Here is a 23,999-nt window from a genome sequence, read left to right as displayed (position 1 = left end):
CTTGGTGAGCGAAGATGGCATCAGAAACAATAATATGACTGCGGAGGTAAAACTGGCGGCTCTGCAACAAAACACACCGCCTGTGAAATTCACTGACGTGTGAAAGAAACCACAATAACAGCAGGAGAGGGCACTGACTCCTGCTGATCACTGGGACCCCAAGTCTGTTTAAAATGCGTTCATGACTGCAGATGGTAGACTAGGCTTCAGTCCCTGGAGGTTGAAGGTCAGGGCCACAGCAGCCTGCCTGTGATGAAAGATATTCTGTTCATATTCTTCTATGTGGTAGTCTGATGAACCAACAGGGAGATCTCACATTTAAATCTGATGCCCAGTCAGGAGCAGGCATAAAGACACTGAGCGTCATTGATTAAAGTGGGCGTACATGTGAATGTATATCACTAAAGCTGGGCGTAGTTCAGACTTGTCTTAGGTTTGGTTGGTGCAATTAACTTTAAGTCCATTCTAAAGACTGGTCTTATCAAAGACAGACTTAGCAGTAAAATAAAGAAAGCAATTTTAATCCAATACACTTTTTTTGTAAAAATCAGCGAATATTTCCTCACGGTCCTCTAGCTATTGGTTCTGAGTGTTCTTTTACAGAGCCCAGGGCCCCTTTTGTCATTACTTTCCAGACTTATTACAAACAATTGTTACAAAAATCAAACTGTTTTCTGATGTGTCACCACTTGACAACTGGCTACTTCTCAGTTCAAAGCCACCAGACTACATTGACAACATACTTTTACCTTGCAAAACATGGGAGTTGCAGGTCTACTACTGCTGTGATTAGTTTGTTTATTTGTGTTTTTGTGTGACTTTCAAAGGGTAAAAAATATATTGAGATCCTTTACTTAAGCAAAAGTACCAATATGGCAATGTGAAAATACCAACACCAAGTACAACATTACCATCCTAACCACTTTTTTCTTCAAGTACTTTGGCGTATTTCTTTTCCTATTTGAGTGGTAGTCCATTCAAATGGTCATCGCATATTTTCCATAATGTTGTTATGTTGTTATATTAACTCTATGAGCCTGTCAGTGCCATAACAAGCACTTTAAGTGGACACAGTTTGATGCAGACAAATGTCCAGTTGGATTACATAACAGCCATTCTGCCGTTTCCAACTGTAGCGTTCTCGATACTGTTCAGTACTACATGCCCTGTTCAAACCTGTACACTCGACTCAACTCGACTGCCAACACAGCTCTCAGACTCATTGCCCTCTACAGTGCCTGTAAATGCATACCAAAGATTGCCATAAGAGGCCACTTGGAGGCTTCAAGGGTCAGCAGATTATTTCATGAACCACAGTTACTGTTGACTCAGTTAACTTGTACTTGGACATTGCTCCTGATTCCTGTGACCTGGCAAAGAGTCATCTTTCCGTGCCTGTTAGTGTTAATAACTGGTTCTTTATTTACTGTAGAAATACACACGTGGGATCAACACAGTTATGTGGTTAAGTTAAGTTAGGTAAAAACATGTCTTGATTTCAAGTTATCAGCTTCATCTAGCCAACAATAATTTTGTTCCGTGAGGCCTAAACCTAAACAAAGAGTGAGGGAAAAGTGAAAATAATCATACAGGAAAAGAAATATATGATACAGTGGTCAAACTTCTTTCTGCTGAATGGAAGTCCAGTATTTTAACCAACATTGTTCCACAGGATTTATACTAAACCTAACCTAATAATCCTCTGTATCTGCTGAAGTGCAGGACTTCTTCCTCTTCTAGTGTTTTTGTCATTTACCAGACAGCATGTGTATCACCACCTCCATCTGGACTGGAATATTCCATCCAGAATGAAATGTCACCTGGTTAAACAATGGTGGAAATCAGTTTACTGATCTGATCAACGGTAGACAAATACAAGGGGCCAAATGTAAAGGACAAAGTGCCTTAAATGTGTAAATGAGCCAAACATGTAAGTGTTTTCGGATGTTTAGTTTAAGGAAGTTAAATCAGGATTTAAAAGCAGTGATTTTAATTGCGGTGCGGTTTTTAAAATCGGCCTCGACTGTTGCTTCAGTCACTTAAAAGGGCAGGTGAAGTTCTTACAGTAATAGCTCAGGCACACAAATTTCAAAGTCGTAAGATCGTTGTACCGTTCATACTACACAACTTGTTGTCTTGTAAACGCGAGGCTTTCAGTCGTTGTGCTGTTCACACTACATGACTTGTTGGAGACAAGGTGACACAAACTACACGATCCTTCACCAGGAGAAATCCTCAGTTCTCTGGTCTCCTAAGTTCCTCCCCAGAGTTTCAGGGATTTCCACTCAGCCCATGTTGTCTTGCGCTGTCATTGGATGTAGTGCGTCAACACCATTGAGTAGTCGATGCACTTACTGCCAGTCACAGCACAGTTCACACTACAGAATTTGGCCTCGCAGACAAGTCCAAATATTTAGCCTGCTAGATATCTGGCAGACGTTACCGAGGCATCGGTGAGTCACTTTGATCGCGTTGGTAACGCCAATTTTCCTCAGATTTGGGTTTTTTGTCAGACAGCTCCAGTATTTGTTGGCAAGTGGAAAATTGGACTTAAAATCATCTAGTATGAACTTGGCATAAGTTACAAAAAAAATAATATATATCTTTGCCAAAAAGGCAAAAAAAAAAATTTGATAAAACACTGACAATAAAGTCTCTTCATCAAAATTCAAAGCAAACAGGAAGGAACATTTTTTTAACCTTAAGGAGATATTTAGAAAATAATCAGCAGCAAGGAACGGCAGAGAGACATATGTCAATATGAAGAAGGAATGATGACCTTCATCTACAGCAGCCACAGAATTCAGTCTGCAGTTTCTGTTCTGTTAAATCTAATTCATGTCGATCAGCGTTCTACAGCAGCAGGCGCCATGCAACGTTTTCCAGATGAAAATCAACCGTTTCTCAGAAAACCCCTTCACATCATACAGTATGTACTGAACGTAGACCGACCCCGAACCAGCGCTTCCTCCCCGGGCAACTTGATGCCTCATTACAGCTGAGGCCATTACAGCGGCAGGAGGATCCATACTGTCTGAGCCCAGACATTTTCATAACACAGTCCATATGTTCGTGAGGAGGCTCTGACCACCAGAGCCGGGGACACTGAGGTTTCCGTGCAGCAGTGAGCGAGTGGGTGGGTGGGGGGGCTGTATGGGTTCAGGGTGGGCCTTTCATCCACGGAGGTGATGGAAACTAATCTGCAGTCAGGATCACAACGCCTGGGCAGCGGAATCCAAATACACTACCCCCCCCCACCCATTCCAATTCCACCCTCCGTGGGAATGTGGTTTCCCTCACACACATGAACACTTCACACAATGGGGTTGCGTTTATTGAAATATTTTAGAGGACAAAAAAGATACCTTTTGAAAGTGCAGAAATTTCTGGAAAAGTGAAGAGATTCAAACTCCTGCTTTTCTTGCAAGATGAGTCAATTTATCACAAGACACATCACACTGTGACATTCATCAATATCACATTCATCATGCATTCAACAAACAAAACAAAGTAACAGACAACTCCATGTAAGCTGTGTTGTTGTTGTTGTTGTTAGGTTTGCAACAGAATCACTTCACCTTTTTTATTCACTTCCTGATCATTAGTTGAATTCAGTCGCTGAGAAACATTTGTCGTTCCTAAACTCTTAGGCTCCTCTGGGTCTTCTAATTGAAAACAGCTTTTTGGTCATCCAGATAAAATGACTTGGCTAAACAAGGTTACGCATAACTGCAGTGCATGCAATTACAACCCCTCAATCCTTCACAGCTAATAGAGACTTTCATTGGCTGTGAAAACATCCCAGGCTGCAGATTCAACCTTTGGCCTGCCCCGATGCTGGAACACACACTGTTTGTGTGTGTGCTTTAAACAAAGCCAGAAGATTTGTTCAGGGAGCAAATTAGAGAAAACTGCACCTGATGGAACTGAGAGAGAAGATTTGAAGGAATCACTGACCACTGATTGTCCAGGAGAGAGGATAAAGCATGGCTGGCTCACAGCAGCTTGTGACAAGCAGCAACTTGCACTACCTTCTTGATCTCTTCCCCAGAGCCACATGGATATCAGTTTAACCTGTATCCAGAGCAAAGATAGGTTGAGGATGTGTTTAGCGTAGCTTAGCACAGACTGGGAGCAGGGGGACAGAGGCTCGCAGAGCTTAAATTGGCTTTAAATTCCAAGTTGTAATTGAACGCAGCATCAGCGCAAGTTAACTAGTGCAGCGATCCTCAGACTTTCGATGTGAAAATAAGGCAGCGAATCCAGTACCAGGTCTCACATGCGTCCAAATATCTGATATTTAGCTGGTCTGTGTGTGTACAGCGTTATGTTTTTTCCCCACAATCATACAGCGAAGAAGAAAGCCATGGTCTGAGCCAATCAGAGGAGAAAGGGGCGGGCTTGGTGTTTTGCGTACTGTGCAAATGCACGAGGGTCAAGGGTCTTAGAGAGTTGTCCCGGTAACACCATTTCAGATCCTGCTGTCCTTCCCGGATTGGACGGCCTGTTGCAGACCGATGGCCTGTTTTTGTTCAAAGTCTTCAAAAGCCTTTTAAGACGACATGACAAGTACAGTTCAGTAAGGTAACTCTAAACTCGCCATGAAAAAAACTGAGTCTAAAGTTCGCAAAGGTCATCAAACAAAAAACAGAACTCTGAGTGGACAATTTTCATATTTTTGTATGTGCACTGCTTTAAGCCTCCTAGTGTGGAAACACTCATGGGTGTTCAAAGCTCATAATGAATGAACACAAAGGATCTAAGATGGTAATAAACACAAGTTTTACCGATGCAGTGAGTGAGTCAGGTTTCTCCTGTAATAACATATGCTCCCATAATCTAACATGGCCGTGTACCATTACAAAATACAAACTATGCTGTCTCTGCTACAGATGGAAATATTTGTAAATGCTGTTTCACGGATGACATATTTCTCATAGGAAAACACACAGTTTAGAAAAGGGAAAATCCATGTGTATATTTAACAGAGGGACTTGCAGGGATCGGGTTCACTGTGACTTTTGTCTTCTTGGTCGTAAATATGCGTGGTAAGCCACTGGAATCTCAGCTCAGGCTGGGTTCAAGTGCCGGATCCACATGTCATGTCATTTGATCAGCACAGAGACACTTTGCTGCACCGTAGAGTGGGAATACGAATTAAAAATAATATATGCATTTGAAGATACTAGTTAACTCTGCTTTTAAGAGTCTAGTGACTTCCTGTTCAGCTCCATAGATTTTTTGCTCAGGGTTGGTTAGTTTGTGTGTTTTTGCTAATTGAATTGGTTTGAAAGACGACAGAGTCGCATAGGATTTGTGTAGCACAATGACAGAGAAAGCACTGGTACAAAAGTTCACTTATTGCTGCAGACTGCCCAAGAAATCCAGGATCTACTGTATATTACAGCATGATGCTTTATTGGTCAGCATGTGGTCCAAATCCAAAAACCCATTGTTAAAACTAGAGTTGTACCAACAATGTTTTCTGAAAAATCATTTATTGTTGATCATGAAAGCTATAAAATTACATCATGCTGTATATGTTTCCCTTTACAATTGAAAATACGCAAAGTGAATTCAAAAGTCGGAGACAACTGTATAACTAACAAGTTTCATGGTCAGAAAGTCTGTTCGTTAAAAGTACCCTATGAAGTAGTACTTTACATCAGCCCTTCTCACCAAAGTACATTACTTAACATTACATTAAAAATTACTCGTGGTAAAAATGACCATATTGACGTTTCCTAAAATAGCGCCTGTACTGGTGACAGTCAGTATGCCATAAAATACTTTTTCGACTCAGAGCATGGCGGGCTTAAAATGCATGGTTAATGAGCTTTTAAAGGCAAGGGTGATGGTTAGGGTGACATGGAAGGAAATCACCACGATTACTTTACAGAGTATAGGAAGCCCTGCACTGGCTTCCGGTGGTGGTTCAAAAGGACTTTCACCCAGGAGACGGGAGATCGTGTAACGTTTTTAAAAAATTTTTTTACTTTGTTAACTTATTACTCTCAGTTTTCAAGCACAGTTGGCCGTCCTTGACAGAAAGCCCTGAAGGCAATCATCTCGCATGTGTCCTTCTACGCTGCCTTTTGCTCATGCATTCGTACTTTGTTTGGCACTACAGTGCCACCACCTGAAGAACAAAGGAATGGTGCAAAACCAGTGGTTCATAGCCTTACTACTGACCAAACCTCTGCCGGATACCTTTACTGCACTGACTGAATGATCCAACTCAGTGATTCACAATCAGAGGTGCTTTAACCCCAGCATGCCTGCAGTGTCCCGGGGTTTGTAAAAACAATACTTAAAAAAACCCCACATATGTGCTTTCAGAAAAAAAAAAGAGAAAAGAAAACACAAAGGGATCACAAATAAGTGAAATGATAAACCGCTAGTTATTAAGCTGACTACACTTCCGCCAACCGGAGCTAAACTGACCAAGAAGTTAATTCAGAGAGACTCACCTATTGTTTTTTTTAAACAGTAAAAACACAGTCCTCTCCTTCTTTCCACACATTTACATCACATAGAGGAGTATCTATTTCTTGTGTAGCTAGTAAATTCACTAAGGCCTGGAATAATTTCTCAACTTGTGCTTGACGCCGGTTCACACAGCCCTGAGAAAATGTCTTTGCTTTTCTAGCTCAAAACATCTTGACACGTGTAAAAAAAAAAAAAATATTGAAAATGCTGTAAGTTTTCTGTCCCGGTTTATGGTTGTTTGAAACCAATTAAATACAAATTAAAAACAACTTTTCCTGCACTCAGCCTGGCCTGCTGTCGCACTATAAAGTTTTATATTTAACGCACACGTACAAAATGGCTGTTGACTACTGTGTGTTTACATTTGTCTTCCTGTCTGATGCTGATTGAAATGGATGAGTTGTGACTTTTCCCTTAAGAGAGGATCAGAACTCAGACAAGCTTAGCAAACTCTCAAGGATTTAACCCCCCCCCCACCTCTCTCTCTCTCTCTCTCTCTCCACTGTATGTCTCAATGTCTCTCGTCACCCTCCCTCCCTGCGCTCTAATCGCTGTGTTGTGGTCGTGACGCTTTCTCCTCCCTTTCCTCTCCTCCCTGGGCTGTATATAAGGGTGGATGGCTGGCTAGTGTTTCAGACGGACAGAATGACAGCAGGCCTGTTGGCCGCACGGCACTGAGAGCCACCATGACTCAGAGAAAGAGGCCCCCACCTTCCAGCGGACTGCTAATTACCGGGTGATGTGTAGCATCTACAGGTGAGCGGATAAAATCAGGTAGCAACTTTCCCCCGGCTGACTGTTTGGTTCATTTTAATCAAGCTAATGATAGAAGAGCAACTTTCTGTAGTGCCCCTTTTGCTTTTCAGCAAAATATAACATATGCATATGCATTTTTAAACCCCTGGGTGTACAGCATGGCTTTGAGCGTCTGTTTGGGTGATGCAGGAAAGGGGAGGAGGGGGAGGAGGGGAGGGCCTGTCATGCCAGGAATGTTGGCTCACCCATAACAACTCCCTCGCGATGAAGAAGTTTTTTCTCGTGTAGAAATCGGACGCACAGCAGCAAATTTTTCTGTCTCTCAGGGGCATTTGTTTTGTTTTGCTAAAAGGCTGCACATCATTTGTCTGGAACACTAAAGTTCACATTTAGTTCAAAGGTCATTCATTGAAAACTCTGACTCACAACAACTTACACTAAACAGTCAGAGGCTGACAACACGGGAGGTTAATGGTTTTCGAGGAACATCAGTGAGAGCACCAGGATTAAAGTTCATCAAAAGCGGCTATAAAAAGTTCTCCCCTGTTTATTGGAGCATTTTGTTTTTCAGTCCGCCCTCTCCACACAGAGACAGTGTTAGAGTGTCTGGGCTTAAAGATGAGACGCTGAGCCGGCAGTCTTGATTAGCTGAGAGGATTTCACAGAGTCTGCTCTAAGCTCTGCACTGAAATGAAACGAGGGAAGATGAGTGAACGTGAAGGAGGCTCTGCCCTCAGGTGTTCAGAAAGGAATTGTGGTGACTGATGACAACCAGAGGGTCCTGTGTATTTACAGTCCACTGACATCTTATGAGATATATATTGAAAGAGAGACATGTCGGTTGAGCATCACTTTAAATGATGAGAAGTCAAACTAAAACATTATGGTTGTCAAGTAGAACAAAATGCATTTATACATATATAAATAGATAGATACATGGGTACTTTATTGATCCCAAGCTGGGAAATGTAAAACAACTGTATAAAATAATGTATACACACATTATATACTATAGTGAAAGAAAGGGCCTGAATGTAGCTATATTTTGTAAAATATTTCAAAGAATTGAGAGAAATGTAATTATTTATTTATAAAAAAATGGAAAGTTTTGCGAATGAAATGCTACTACAGGATTATGCTGATTGTCAATAACGGATTTTAAAAAGTACATGTGTAAGTAATAAATAGGATTTACACCGATTTACACTGAAGCCAAAAATGCATCTCAATTGTTCAGCAAATAGTGGAACGAGTATTCTTATCATTCACTTCAGTGAAAGAAGCAGTGTGACAATTGCGAAGCAAAGTAAAAGTGCTCATAATGCAGAACGGCCCCTTTCAAAGTGTTAAATTAAGGTTCTGAGATCTCGAAATATAATTTTATAATCTAAGTTTTATGCATCAAGTAATAATTTGTGGGACAGCAGTGGGTTTTCTGTTTTACACTGTAAAATGTTGCACTCGGTACATGCTGGTTTTGGAGTCGAAGTTATCAGAAATGTCTGTCTATGTAAAGTGTGTGTTTATGTAAAAAAAAATATGGGCTAAGATGTTTTTACAGATTTTTTCTTTTTTTTACTCTGAAGTGGTATCTGCCTCAAAAGTCCAGTATCACACCAGTGCTGATCATACTGTGCAGACAGTATGTATGACCAGCAATAGGCATGTGCCAAAAATTTATTTTGACTTTGTCATATAAGCCATATCTTACTATATATTTAGATATTTACTTGGTGAAAATCTTCGAAGAATATTAAAAATCATCTTTCACTGTCTCTGTTAGGCAGTTTGCATTGATGTCACTTTGTCATGGCGCCTTCGCACAAAAGTCGTGCTGAAGGGGAAGGCCATGCCAAGGTTAGAAAAAGTAACAACAGTCAGAATAAAACAAAGATCATCAGGCAGTCAAGAGTCTTTTTTACAATTATCAGAGAATAATTATTTTCTGCAATCCCTTCCTTATTTTCATCTCCATTAGTTTTGTCTTCTTTCTTCCTTTGAGAGCATCCATCTGTTTTGTCCATCCCCAAACAGAGCTGATCTCTGGAGCCTCAGCGCTCACCAGGCGCTGGCTTCGCTTTGGCTCAGCCCAGTGGAAAGATTTCAGCCTTGGTGGTTCCTGCTCTCCGGCTTTTGTTTTGGGGCTCTCGTGTGAGGAACATGAATCATGACCACATTCGGTCAGCAGGAATATTTGTTAGAATGGCTCTCTTTGCTCTGGTTAACATAGTGCCACCAGCTTTGCGTGTGACTCATGGAAAGTCCTGATGCAGAGTCATGTTACTGTGCTATTGAAGAGGGTTTGGAAGATTTTCATGGTTTGTTTTCAGCTGAAGCGTCTCACGGGCCCCTGTGTGTGTTGAGGCCTCCACTGTTCTGATGAAACGCTCAAGTGAATCTGTTGGATAAACTCTTAAACACACAATCATCAGGCGCTTTCTGGGCAATTACACTGAGCTCAGATTAACTGCACTGCACACCTAACTGCACAGCAGAGAAAGAACACTACTGCTCCTGTGAGTATTCTGGCGGGGTGCTTCTGTTGTCATACTTTTGTTTCGTGCACATCCATATCTTCAAAAGTAATCTCTGCTGTCTAAAAGCTTCCACAGCGTTCAGTCGTCTGCATGCTGCTGCTGTCTGAACTGATCGCGACCTCTCGACTGGCTCACGGCCCTCTCTGTTGAGCTGTGATGTATATAGTGAGTTTATAGCATGATGGTCCAGAGTTAATTGGATGCTGTTTGTCAAAGGCCACAAAAAAACAAATAATAAAGAAGCAACAATATAAGCTTGTTTTTTTTTTATTAACATTGCTAGCTTAACAAATGGTGTGAACAACATGACATACTGCTGAGTAAGGCTGGATTTTTAGATATCACCATTATCACAAATTCTGATCACCATAACCTCTGGATCCCAGAATGCAGATGTTGAGGTGAATTTGAGAAGGTTTTACTTCAGTTTTCTTATTTTGTACACTCGCACAGGCTTTGCTCATTTGTTAACTGCATTTAATTGATAATTGATTGAAGACATAACCTTGAACTACATGATGGGCATGTAAAGTGAACAAAGAGCTCTTGCTCCCACGCAAATTAAGCACTTCATCAGCGTGGGTACATACCTCATGGCAACATGGCTTAGTTTGTCCAGATAAATCCAGATAGATCCTGGTGTTGTTTACAGTAGAAAAGATCTGACGAAAAGAGCACCTTTGTTCTTTGATGCTTTCTTCAAACAACAACGTCACTATGATCATTACCGGAGAAAACAGATGAGCTCCCCCTTTTGTTTTTGCCAGATATTGACTTTAGCATATGCAGTAACAACAGTTAGAATAATTAACCCATGAGGAAGAAGTAACAGGACTGAACTTGGACCAACTTGAAATCCAGGAATACTTTATGGAATTCTCTGTGATTAAGTAAGTAAGTAAGTAAGTAAGTTTAAATGCTGCTGAGCATTCTTTCCCAGTTCAACTTGCAGAACTGAACATCATGCAGGTATCTATTTATGTTTTGTAGATACAGGCCTGTTAAATTATCACACAGCAGCAGGAAATGTCCATTAGTAAGTCCGAGTAATGTGACTTCGAGTTGGTGTTGGAACATATTTACATGACAGATGGCATATGTGAGAAAATCTAGTATTTTGGCTTTAGGCCTTCAGTCCACCATCAGGGGTTCGGCCTGATTCCCACACATCAAAACCCAGGGAGTGCTTCTTCCTCTCCTGGCATCTCTGAATGTGCTCAGTGTTCTCGTCTTCCAAACCTCTGAGTGCCTCCATCTGACTGTCAGCCTCATTTACTCCTTAGCTCAAAATGGTTTCTTTGGGCACAAATTCGTTCATGAAATGAGACCCTTCGAGGTTGCTGAGGTCGTGCAGTAGTACACTGAACCATAAAAACTGGCTTCCCTTCAGTCTTGGCCTGAACACACGAATAGGAGAACACAAGCTTTGATCCGCTGTCCAGAGTTGCACAGAACGGTGAGGTGGTGTGCCAACATTCCTGCCTCGTATCTTCCTCTTGACTTTTACCCCGCTTCGTCGTCTGGTTCATGGAAGCTGCCGAGGGGCCGAGGACACATCAGACAACTGTGGCTCAAGTTCACCCTCGGTTTCCAGCAGAGACACTGAAAATGAGATGCTCTCGCGTTCTCCTTCTTGTATTTGTTGAATGAGTGGAGCCATTCCATAAGAACCACAGACATCAACAAACTCTTATCTTAATCGATGCCAGACCAGCCCACAGCTCCAAGCTCCTATGGAGAAATAATTTCCTTCAACACAAAGCCAAACTTTAAATATGAGCTCCCTCCATCTTTTATCATGATAAAGCCGTGGACTGGAGCACATGAAGGCTTGGGTCCAGTTGATTGGCCTATGATTACCTTAAAGTTGCTTCATAATCAGACCGTCTACTGTTTGGGAGACTGTGCTTCCATGAAACACAACAGCACTTTTTGTGGGTTCAAGCAAAACTTTTTTTTCCTGACTAACGACGTGTTGCGCTCTGAGCTGCAACAATTAGTCGGTTAAGCAGTTAGTCGTTAGAAAAAATGACTCTCCAATTACTTGACAGTGGATTAATCTGTGGAATTTTTGTCAGATAAATCAATCAAATTGAAGACTTCTCTTTGGGGAGTGGGAAATGAACATGCATCTTTTGCATCTTCTCATTGACCAACAATCATCGCTGTTGTCCTGTAACCATGACCACAATCTTTTCTCAATCTTAAACCAGTAGTTGCTTAAATTTCAGAAAATGTATATGTAGTGGTAAAAATGTATCATCATCTTACATACATATATAACCCAGTATCAACTGCAATTGTTCCTCTGCATCATTCCATGGCCAGTGGTCAGGCGGATGTTCTCACAAGGCTGTAACTTATCACCTTGTCTTTCATTTCTATACATGTTCTTGGCGTAATTCCACAAAAACAGGATGTCATCACTCTGTCTCTCTTGAAATGCATAAATGTTGTAAGAAAGATACACTCAATTGCTCTGCACTCTATTTGTAGCCTGTCCGTCTCGATCCTTCTGCAGAAGCTACAATAAATTCCACAAAGACAAATTCTTTATTCATTCAGACTCCTTTAACAGTTTATATGAAATGTTTTCGATCTTTTGGAGGACGCTAACCGGCAAGTTAATTCAAGAGGCAGATAACAACATTAAAGCGCATATAGTTCAATATAGTTGAAAGGCTGAACTCTTTAGCTGCATGGCCCATATTTACTAATCAATGTTGCATTATTATAGGGCCTTTATCAGTTAACAACTATGTTTGATCTCATCCAGAGAGCCAGCATAGCTGTCACTCATGGATATCATCCAGCTGGGGTCAGCGATTTCAAGCTCACCCACAGAAAATAATTGGGAATCAGGCTCCAAAGAGAGAAAAAAATTTGGCTGTAATCAGAAACATTCCTATCATCAAATCATGTCGGCTCTGCTCTCTGCCAGGCTTCATATGGAAGTGGTTTCAGCTCGAACCATTAGCTACCCATACATGCATACATTTACTCTAACACTGCGCTGCAACACATTATTTCCAAACCTCCATGAAGATACTGGCATGGGCCAGGAACATAAAGAGAGGAAAAGACTTTGATTCAATGCCGACATAACTCAGAGGGGGAAAAAAGAACTAATAACATGAGAACAAAACCGAAATTGCTGCATAGTACTGTAGGAATAGTATCACTGACTTAAATAATGAAACTAATGAATGCATTTGTTTCAGATGCAGGCTCTTCATTCATACTGCTGCCATCCAGCATATATACTTTTACAGCAATGTTGTTAGATAAAAAATAATCTGCAGGTTAGTGATTGTAATAATTTGCTGTAGCCCTGAAATCAAATTAGGTGTCTTTCAAGTGGTGACTGAAAGACTGTTGAGTTTCTCTGTAACATCCTAAGGTCTCATTACTATGCAAAGTAACTTGAGATAATGTATCCTGTGATTTGCCGCCATACAGATAAAATTGCATTGAATTGAAATTGAATTAAAAGAGGCACAAGAGTCATGTTTCCAGGCAAATGAATCTCAATGTGTCATTATGTTTTAGTGACATGAAATAATCTAACTACGTAAATTAAGAAAGCTCCTTTGGTTGTAACAGTTTGATGACAAGGGTGACTACGATAACGTGACTTTTGATATACAGAGCTAATTTAATAAATAACGTGTCAAACCTTGAGATTGTTGCGGGTTAGGTTTTCAGCATGCAAAGTGCAAACACAGTTCAAAGGCTGGTAGGATATTTAACGTGGGAAAAAACAAGCTTAGATACTCCTATTGGTTGACAGTTTAGCAGCCAAATGGAAAATCCAAAATAGAACAACACTGAGAAGCTCTGGGGAACAAAAGCATGAGGTGAGACTGGTGAGACAAAATGACAAATACACATGGGGAGCGAAGAGGCTAAATACAGAAGTATGCATGGATAATTCGACGCAGATGAAACACACCAGTGTTGGATACACTATCTCAAGAGAGGGGAAACAAGACAAAGACAGGAAGTAAAACAACCAACAGAAACAGATATCAATTTAAAACAGTAAGTCCAAAAATTCCCAAGTCACAAAAGTTTCAGATCACTATGGAGACATAATATTGTTCGATTACTTTTGAATCATAAAATAAATTATGTTCGGTATACAGTATGTTCATATGTTGAAATTTTTTATTAAAGTTTAATTCAAGTTATTAAAACTCAAATAATGACCCAAGCTAGTAAGATAGTCAAAATTCGTGTTCGGATTCTAACACATCGGGTAATAACTCTCAATCCCACTCAGTGATGCAGAAAGAAACCAGGCTGAAAAGATTTGCGTGCAGAATGGTTCATGCAGCTGTATGTGCGACTCAGAGACAGCAGCAAACACCGAACCTCGCTGAGACATTTGGCAGGAAGGCCTGTCATTGTGGCCTGAGGCTTCAGCTCTGGTCAGAGGAAGACTAGCTGTGGACAGGAAAGCAGCGGTCTGCACAGCTGAAGTGTTCCAACCCCTGGGTGTCAACTGATTTCCTCCCTTTGACCTCTGACCCCTGTTAACCGTGGAAATGAGCCAAGAGCTATTTAAAGTGTGTCTCTGAGGAGAATGGATTTCAGGACATGAAATTCTAAATTTTAAAGTCATCCACAAAATGTTTTAAGTGAACCTGTGGAAGAAAACTGTTCCTGCAAAAGTTACATTTGAATGAAAAAAATGAGCCAATGCAGGTTAATTAAAAAACAGCTTGGGCATCCATCCATCCATCTTATTGTTGCTTGTTGGATCTGGATTCTCTGAAAACTAATTGGATCTTCAAAAACTTGTACATATAACTTGACCAACTGGACAATATATGGGGATTTTTTAAATACAATACAAGGTGTGTCAGCCTGCTGTATAAATCCCAGATGTTTTCACCGACTTAAAGATGGAAAAACAGCTCAGTCCATCAAGTGAAAAACGCAAGTGCTGAAGCTTTCACGATCCACTATTCCGTTGTAATGCTCAAAGACAGAGAGAAGAGTATAAAAGACATTTATTTACACGGCACTTGTTGTGGAGGACCAGTTTGGGGGACATTCAGAGGAAACGTTGAGCTTATCACATTGCGACTTACTTACAAAAACTCATTGAACAGACACAACACAGTCAGAAGGTCAAATTAAGTTGATGAGACTTCTGCAAGGTTTGTAATTTCTACTAATACAGGCACTAAATGAAACACCTAACATTCCAAAACAATTGAAACAATTCTCTTAAAAAACAGGCACCGATATTCACATTGTGTGTCATTTGAATCTGCCCATGTTTCTATCTTCCGTCCTTTTTTAAGGTGCAGATTAAAAACATTATATAATGCCAAAGAAAAAAGATGTTATCTAGAAAATTAGGCATATTGAATATGACATGTTGGAATAAACATTGACATAAACAGACTTTTCAGTTTCCTCTTGATGTTCAAATAGGTCTTTATCTAGTATTTAGCTGAAATTTCCTTATAATAAATCGTTATTACCTACTACTTCCATTAATTAATCTTGTCACGTCCTTTTGAATGAGTATCACAATGAGTATCACTTGAAAATAATGGATGGAAACATTGATTCATCTTTTATCCATTTTGTAGAAATTTGTCAAACATCTCAAGCTATTCAAACGCTCTAGTTGTGTCTGGACCAGATTGGTGGAGCAGTCTGACATTACAACTTTGAGGCCTGTCCAAATGCATGAAATATCTGATACCATCAACATTTGTGGTGAACTTAACTGAACTACAATGTTAAACCTATACCAAATGCTACCCATGATTGAATTAGAGAGGAAACATAGAATAAACATAATAGAACGGAAATGTTCACTCACAGGTTGGGAAAACAGAGTTATACCAGCAGTGAACAGTTTAGTTTTTTTTTCCACTTATCTTCCCTGTGTCTCTGTCCCTCCCTCTCCCTCTCTGCAGGATGATTGACAGCTGCTCCATCTGAACCCCAGGATGCCTGTGGTGCCAGTGGGCGGGACATCCTCCTCCCACGTCGTACCTGTTGCCCTCACCTGCTCATGGCTGCTTCTGCTCTTCCACGCTGCCTTTGGACAGAAACCCGCCAAGCTGCCCTTGATCAACCGGAAACCCTTCATTGCGGCCTGGAACGCCCCAATGGACCTGTGTACCATCAAGTACAATGTCACCGCCAAACTTGACCATCTCTTCCACATCCACGGGAGCCCACGAGCTGATTGGACAGGCCAAAACGTTACCATATTCTATGCCAACCGTCTGGGTTACTACCCTTACTACACTCCACAGGGTGCTGCAGTGAATGGTGGCCTGCCGCAGAACTGCAGCCTGGACCTGCACCTGCTGAAGGCCTACCAGGACATCAACCACTTCATCCCTGCAGAGGACTTCCGCGGCCTGGCAGTCATTGACTGGGAGTTTTGGCGGCCTCAGTGGAGCCGTAACTGGCACAAAAAGGATATCTACCGGCAAAAGTCGAGGGAGTTGACGGCAAAGGCGTATGTGAACGTGACGGCTGCACAGGTGGAGGAGCTGGCACGGCGACGGTTTGAGAAAAGTGCCAGGACGTTCATGCAGAGGACTATTCAGCTGGGTACGCGCCTTCGGCCCAATGGCCTCTGGGGTTTCTACCTCTACCCTGACTGCCACAACTACAACCTGCACGATCAGAACTACACGGGCTTTTGCCCGCTGCTGGAGAGCCTGAGGAACGACGAGCTGGTGTGGCTGTGGAACAGCAGCACAGCGCTCTTTCCCTCCGTGGCGATCAGGAAAAGTCACACCAACAGTGTCAGCAACCTGCACTTCTCCCAGCATAGGATCAGAGAGTCGCTCCGTGTTGCCTCACTGACTTCAAAGGAGTACGACCTCCCCACCTACGTGTACCTGAGGCTGGGATACCGAGAAGAGGCCATGGCCTTCCTCACCTCAGTAAGATACAAAGTTTAAAACAGCACTTAGTTTTCAGTATTGAGCACATGATGTATATACTGAGCTCTAATTGTAAAGTTGACACTGTACTGCTGCACAACAAAGTAGTTCATTCCCTGAATGATATGTTTCTATTTCTTTAAAGCCCTGTAGCTAGTTATACTGTAGTTACACCATATTAAATGTGGAAACTGTTTACAGTAAAAAAAAAAACAGCTGTTATTCATGGTTAAGTTGGAGCTAGCAGCTCATGTTCACAAAGCCAAACCCACTTTTTAGTAACCCAGTAAAATCTTCTTTTTTTTTTGTTTTAACTGCCGTTATTGGTCACGTGACTGAAGATGGCCTACCACCCCCAGTGGAACGACTGTGGGTGGATTTCCAGGAGATGACTGCCACAGTCCAACATGGAGCCCTGTCTGGCAGCAAAGCACCTATTTGTTTCATCCTTCAACCATGTGTCATTATTCAACTAAAAGCTAAAACTTCAGCTCATTTCAATTTCATTGTAGTTTAAAGTCTGCATTACTAAATCATTAGAGGGATGCCCATGCAGGAAGAGGAATATTAACGACTTAAAAGTGATTGAAAATAAAGACAATATTGTTTTGTGTCAAGTAATTAGGTCCAGAATCCCTACAGGGAGACTTTCCTTCTTTCTTGTGGATTTTAAAAAGTCCAGGGAGTAGTTTCAGTGCTAGTTTTGTGTGTGCTAGTGTTTCAGTTGTCATCATGCAATAATTTCATTATTTTTTTAAAGTTTTAAATGAACTAAGATCTAAAATAAACTCATATTAACTAATATTTAAAATTACATTTTAAAATTTTTTAACAGATTTTCTCATCTGTTTGTGTTTGCAGATGAATTGTTACAATGGCTTTGTCTAAAACCTAAAATTATACACAATGATCCCTGTATTATCTGGCAACCAGTAACTTTGTCTGTTTTTGGTAGGTGTCCAGAGTCCTGAGGGGGAAATTAATAATATAATTAATAAAGGAAAAGAAAGAAAATATGAATCAGGTAACAATACAGATCTGTGAAACCTTCATCCACTTCCCACTATATAATTGGACACATTATAAAAAAGAGCTTTGTTATTACAACCCCCAGATTTAAAGCCCATTTTCATTTTGAGATAACTTTACTATGGAGAAGAAGTGATAATCAAACTAATGTAGCTTATAAGATGCTTATTAAAGACAAAACTATGGTTTAATTTATTTTTTTGTAGTAGTAGTAGTAGTAGTGTCTGTTTGAATTATCTGAAGTTATTCACTGCCATCTTGTGGGGATGCACAGAAAATCAGCTCAGAGTCATAAACACAAACTAAAAGTGCTGTGGTTGCCTTTTTACAACTAAACTTCATCACTGTCAATAAAACCAGAGAGTTTTTCAACGACTGACACAGCCTGACTGGTCTGCGCACTAAGTGAGGAGTTTTAGAAATATGCTTTGAAATATCTGAGTAACTATATTTGAGTCAACCAAGAGGTAAAATGATGGAAAGAAACCTAAAACACAGGCTTATTTCAGAAATTAAAAAAAAAAATTGGCCGCCCTAGGGCTCTTTGCTCCATGATTATTGTCACTATCTGTCTGACTTTCTATACAGATCTTAGATAAATGTGTCTGTGAACATAAGTCATTTCCTAAAAGTTTGCACAAATATTCACATTGACTGAAGGATGAACTGATGGTGGTCAAAAGATTGGGGTTACCTCACAAATTTTGGCCATAATTCAAGAATCAATACACTGATTATGACAAAGTACACTAAACTCCTGTTGTTAAATTCCTTCAAAGTTCTTACTACACATAAAGGTCTGAACAGACTCAGATGTAAACTGCTTGACTGTGGGAGGCTTACTTCTAGTTTTAGTTTTGATCATCAGATGGTTTTGGTTCGTCGAAGTCCTTGGTCACGTCCAAAAATCATAAATGAGTTCATTTTTTTGAGTCTGAGGTAAAAGGTCATGAAAATAATATCTGCCAAAGTCTCTCAAAGTTTTGTATCTTCACTGTGCCTGTGTTGTTTCAGTATGTTTGATATTTCATGTACATTAGTGACCATGAGTTGTGACCTCCATCCTGTATGTGTGTCCTGCAGAAAGACTTGATCCACACCATCGGGGAGAGTGCCGCTCTGGGTGCTGCAGGATTCGTCATCTGGGGCGATCTGAACTTGACCTCATCCAGGGTGAGTGTATTTGCCCCTACTTTCTGAAAAACCAATCTGCTGGGTCACAGAGGGAGAACATCCTCCAAGTCTGTGTCTCAGCTGATGAATCACTGATTCACAGAATATTTATATACTGGCCATATGGGGTTTTTTGGCAGTTTTTGATTTTGAGTCCGTTGAGGTCTCACTGTGTACGTAATGTGAAAAACATTATTTTTTCAAAGTTCTTGATTTTGGTTTGGACTCCAGACAAACCGCCCCTGTAAACTGTAAATAGTCAGAGAATAGGCTGTTGACATTGTGTGGTCCCTCTCTGTTGTGCAACCACTCTAAAATTTTGAAAAGTATAATGCATGTTTTTTATGGCCTGCCAAGATCCTGTCTGCAAGGGAGAAGTTAATCTCAATAGCATCTGACAGTGAGATTCAGCTGGAGGCTCAGGGAGCATTTGTGCAGGCGCTTTTCAAAAAAAATTGCTTTGTTATTTGCCATTTTCTCTTAAACCTCACTGTATCATCATAGTTTGCAAAATATCTGATATCAACCATCAAAAACTTGACAGTAACACTAGATCTTTTACTGTGGTAACAGTTAATTCTGACATCATTTTGGCCACTAGGGGGCCAAACAGCTGCTCCTGCCACCTCGTACAAACCACCAAAGCTCATGGCATCATGACTGTGAGGTGTTTTTCTGTTTCCCCAGTCTAACTGCACCAAAGTGAAATCCTTCCTGAACTACCGTCTGGGTAAGTACATAATCAATGTGACGCGAGCCGCCGAGGTCTGCAGTGACTTCCTGTGCCAAGGGAACGGCCGCTGCATCCGCCGGGACCCCCCCGCCCGCCATTACCTCCACCTGAGCGCCACCAGCTACAAAATCAGTCCTTCTGGCAAGGGGGACTTTGCAGTCACCGGGTGGCACTCTCAGCACGACCTGCAACTGCTGACTGAGAGGTTTCGCTGCCACTGCTACGAAGGTCACGAGGGCGAAAGCTGCGACAGCATCAACAAAGTGAAAGAGGACGATGGGCCATGGAGGGACGGGGAGGAGGACGAGCAGGAGAGGAGGAGGACGGAATGGGAGTATGAGCAGGATGAACAACGGGAGGCAGGGGAGAGTTCAGCACCCCCGGGTGGCTTTAGCCTTCACATGATGTTGGTGATTCTCCTGTTGAACTTATCCTTAGTAAAAACAGTCGTATGATGCACTCAGTATAGTGTTTCAATTCAAGATGGAGGCAGATTTGAACTCTTGATGTCGCTGTTTCACTCTATGTACCACTAGCAGCACCCTTTTTATAAACCCTTATCAGATGTAGATTAGGGCTGCAACTAATAATCATTTTGTCAATGGTTTGTTCCAAACAATCCTTTCAGCCTGGTTCCAGTCCACTGAATCACTGCCTATATCTCGGATTTGTTCAGTGATTCAATAACTGTTTATATCTTGCATTGTGCTTTAAAAGGCATTAACGATTCCCTAATGTTTCACTAGTTACACTCTGACGGACCACATAAGTGAGGAAAAAAAAAATCCAGCCTCTAGTCATTTAGCCTTTGAAATGTCCAACGACACTTCATTTTCAGTTTGGTTATTAGTCCAAAGCAAGTCATATGTCAGCTAACCATGCACTGTATTAAAATGCTTATAATAACAATGCTAGCAGGCTAATGTTCAGCAGCGGCATGTTTATCCTGTTTACAATCATAGTTAAGCATGTTGGCATGCTAAAATTAGCTAATTAGCAATTAACACAACGTAAAGCTGAGGCTTAAGACAGTTCTAGTTTTGCAGGGACTTGGTCATGAAACAATTGGGCCAAGTCTAATCCTACCTGACGATGGCACTCAGCGAAAAGATAGGGGTTCACCAAAGTTATGACAATTCATCCTGAAGAGGCACATGAATGTCTGAAGTCATGCTGTGTTCCATTATACCTCGCATCTCGGATCCTCGAGCCCGGAAGTCGAGGTGGTGATTCTTTTTTCCGACCTCCCGAGTTGAGGGGTGTCCGAGTTGTAATTTCCTACACAGAAGTTGTAATTCCGAGTTCTGAGATCATAATGGAATGATAAACCCGAGTTCTGAGCTCCAAGTTCTGAGCTATAGTGGAACGCAGGGTAAATTCCATGTCAAACATGGTTGACATTTTTGACTACATTCATTAAACATCATTAAACATAAGCATTAAACATCAACCCCAATGGTGACGCTAGATGAGGTCAGGGGGACTATCAGTGTTTGCACAAAATGTTATGGCAATCAATCTAGTAGCCTTAATCTATGCACAAAGCTAAACTAACAGGATGCCGGTAGCTGTAGCTTTCGTATTTACCATACAGACATGACAGTGATATCAGTCTTCTAACTCTGTGAAAAAAGGGAAAAAAGTATCGGGAAATGTAAGAAAAAAGTTCAACTCTCTGTAACTCCCTTTAACCCTCAGTAGAGGTTGCTGCTGGGTGGATGACAAACCATGAATAGTGGTTAGTGTGAATTGAATGTGCTGTGTTGAACAGTTAAATATGTGTGGAAAAAAAACAACATCCTTTTTTAAGGAGTGTGATGGCACTTTACATGACACAGAGTTGATAGACGAAGGTTTGGTTGACTGTTATACAGTCCAACCAGGCGAACAATTGCCTGATTGTTGCAGAGCATTCAGAACATTCTGCAACAATCTGCACTGCTTCTTTTGCCAACAACTGCATCAGATCTACCTGGAACGTTGATTAGAAAATACAGATAGTGTTCGTCACTGTGACCTAAGTCACCTTCAGCAAAGATAAACATTTGACAAAATGATGACACAGCTACACTGCAGAGCTGAGGATTGGATCAGAGGGATCGTGGGTTTTGTTTACTTTTAAATAACCTCGCAATGCGGCTGGATCCCTTACAAGCGAGAATCCATCTGTGACAACAGCGAGAAGCAACTGTTCATTAACAACAATGGCTACTAAAGCGCTTAGTTTAGATGCTGCTATAGTGTCATTTATATCAGTGTTCTTTTACTGAAAGATGAGCAAAGAACGACGCTGAAAGGTTTGAATCTCACTGGATTCCGCAACTCTGATAGACGGGGACAGACAGATGGTTCATTCAATCACCTGCCAAGTATTACTTGAAAGAATCACCTGCCCTTTTCCAAACACTGACCAACGAAGCCTTCCCACATGGTTCGGTTCAACCAACCATTTGAAAGCTTCAGAGTCAAATCTGGCTCACTCCAGGATGATCCTCTGGTTTGCCTGTCAGAGGAACCAATGCTAATACTTCCATACAGTCGTATGTAGAACGATAATCACTATATTGGACACTTGGCTCGAGGGACTTTTATTATTATTATTGTTACCTTTATTCCTGATGGTATGAAACCTGTTGATTTTCTCAACAATAAGCTGTTATTTCCCTTGTTAGAATACGCATACTGTATATACTAACTGTTTTTGTACTCGTGCTTACTCTATACTCTTGAAGTGCAGCTTTTCAGAAAATGACAAATGTTTGAGTCTGTTTGGGACACAGCGTGGACATGTTGTGGGTGCTATTGATTAATGTATCTGTATATTTCCTGTCATTTTTGTTGCTTTTGTTACCCTAAAATGTCCAAAGTGTAGAGGTCTATTTTTCAAACATTGTTTAGAGGCTAATGCCACTACATCTCTGTTTGGAGAAATTAGATCAAGACTGGGTTAAGTTTTTTTATTTTATTTCATCTCAATGTGGCTGTTAACCAGCTTCTTTCTCTGAAGCTGATGCACCGTACTGTAGGTAAAATAGAAACACTGCACAGGATGTTAAATATGGCACATACTGTATCTGAAGACACAACTCAGTGGCTCTGTGTGGTTTTTTGTGTTTCTTCAATGCCTAATTCTTGATGTATAGAGCGGTGATTTAAGTGTCAAAAGAAAGACAGACCTCTGTTGATTCTTGAAATGCTAAAATGAGTTGTAGTTTTCTTGATGGTGGTCCTGTGAAAGAGGTTATAATGCCACAAAACCAAACAGCCAAGAGTGCAAAGTTGAGTGAAGTAGAGAATAAAATTAAATTTACAAAGCAAATAACTAGGATGATAAAAATGACTACATTCCCAGCTTGCTCTGGAGCTTCCGACCTTTGTCAGCAGATGGAGTCATGGAACAGTGAATCTAAACTTCTGTGCCCACACAGAACGTGGAGTGTATTTCAGAGGCAGGCATGATTGTATATAATGACAATGGAAATACACAATTAGATGATCTTGTTCAAGGGGCAAAGCAAGTGACACAAAGATGCATCTATAAGGGCTGAAATAGTAGTGGACGTACTGCTTAGCGCTGGTGCTCACAAAGCAGCTCTGGTCATTAGAAACAGTAGCCATGCTCTGCTCCATGTTCAGAAGAAGGTCCGTGCACATAGTTACTTTGCACTGAGTCTGAATACACGTGTTTAGAAAAAACACGTGTATTCATTAGCCTTATTCCCATCCACATTCATCCAATTCAAATTTATCACAGACCAGAGATCTGGAGCATTTTAAATCAGACCAAATCCAGAACAGAGGGTGGATCTGAAACCCGGTTTGGGTCGTGTCAAAACACATCAATGAGTTTCATTTAAGTTAAACATGTAGCATCTGTCCCGAGTCTCTGTGACTCTGATCCGGGTTTATGATGAATCAGTACTTTCATCTCAAATGACCTTCAAATGATGTTCAGGTCGGAAGAGTTTGACTTCTGTCATCATGATGCAGTGACTGTTTCCTGAGTTGTTTTTTTTTCTCTTAAGATTGTAAACCAAATAATCAACAAAGACTATATGCAACACATGGAAAATGTTACCTGAATGTTAATGCACTGCAAATAAAAACTTTTCCTCAGTATATCTTTTTTTATATGTACATATTACAAGGGAAATGTTGGATGATAAAAAAAACATCTTCCATCCTACATGATAAGCCTTAAAGCATCACAAGATTGCCAGCTTTTTTTGCCATTTATTAATCTTTTTTGTAAAATACCTCCTGTGTGACTTTTCAATGTCAATAGCAACAAACCTGGAAACATGAACGGTATACCGGCTGGTGTCTGTCCAAATTATGAGGACAGAGAAGAGGAAA

At 40.9% G+C, this 23,999-nt stretch overlaps 1 protein-coding gene across 1 annotated transcript; it reads left to right on the top strand.

The window, feature by feature from the left end:
• The first annotated feature begins 7,092 nt into the window (after positions 1 to 7,092).
• Positions 7,093 to 23,762, top strand: LOC118315688 (hyaluronidase-4). Its single transcript, XM_035643158.2, has 4 exons — positions 7,093 to 7,245; positions 15,722 to 16,708; positions 18,821 to 18,910; positions 19,598 to 23,762. The coding sequence occupies exons 2-4, from the start codon at positions 15,755 to 15,757 to the stop codon at positions 20,096 to 20,098; spliced, it is 1,545 nt and encodes a 514-aa protein (XP_035499051.1). The 5' UTR covers positions 7,093 to 7,245; positions 15,722 to 15,754; the 3' UTR covers positions 20,099 to 23,762.
• The last annotated feature ends 237 nt before the right edge of the window (positions 23,763 to 23,999 follow it).

This window comes from Scophthalmus maximus, chromosome 7 (genome assembly GCF_022379125.1).
Source record: "Scophthalmus maximus strain ysfricsl-2021 chromosome 7, ASM2237912v1, whole genome shotgun sequence".
NCBI lineage: Eukaryota > Metazoa > Chordata > Actinopteri > Pleuronectiformes > Scophthalmidae > Scophthalmus > Scophthalmus maximus.
This window is presented reverse-complemented; position numbering and strand designations above follow the sequence as displayed.

What these genes read in the sequence shown, in the direction of transcription:
- LOC118315688 (XM_035643158.2), top strand. Translation starts at nt 15,755, where the DNA reads ATGCCTGTGGTGCCAGTGGGCGGGACATCCTCCTCCCACGTCGTACCT. An exon ending in CCATGGCCTTCCTCACCTCA is followed by an intron (nt 16,709 to 18,820) that starts GTAAGATACAAA and finishes TGTGTCCTGCAG; the next exon opens with AAAGACTTGATCCACACCAT. An exon ending in TGAACTTGACCTCATCCAGG is followed by an intron (nt 18,911 to 19,597) that starts GTGAGTGTATTT and finishes CTGTTTCCCCAG; the next exon opens with TCTAACTGCACCAAAGTGAA.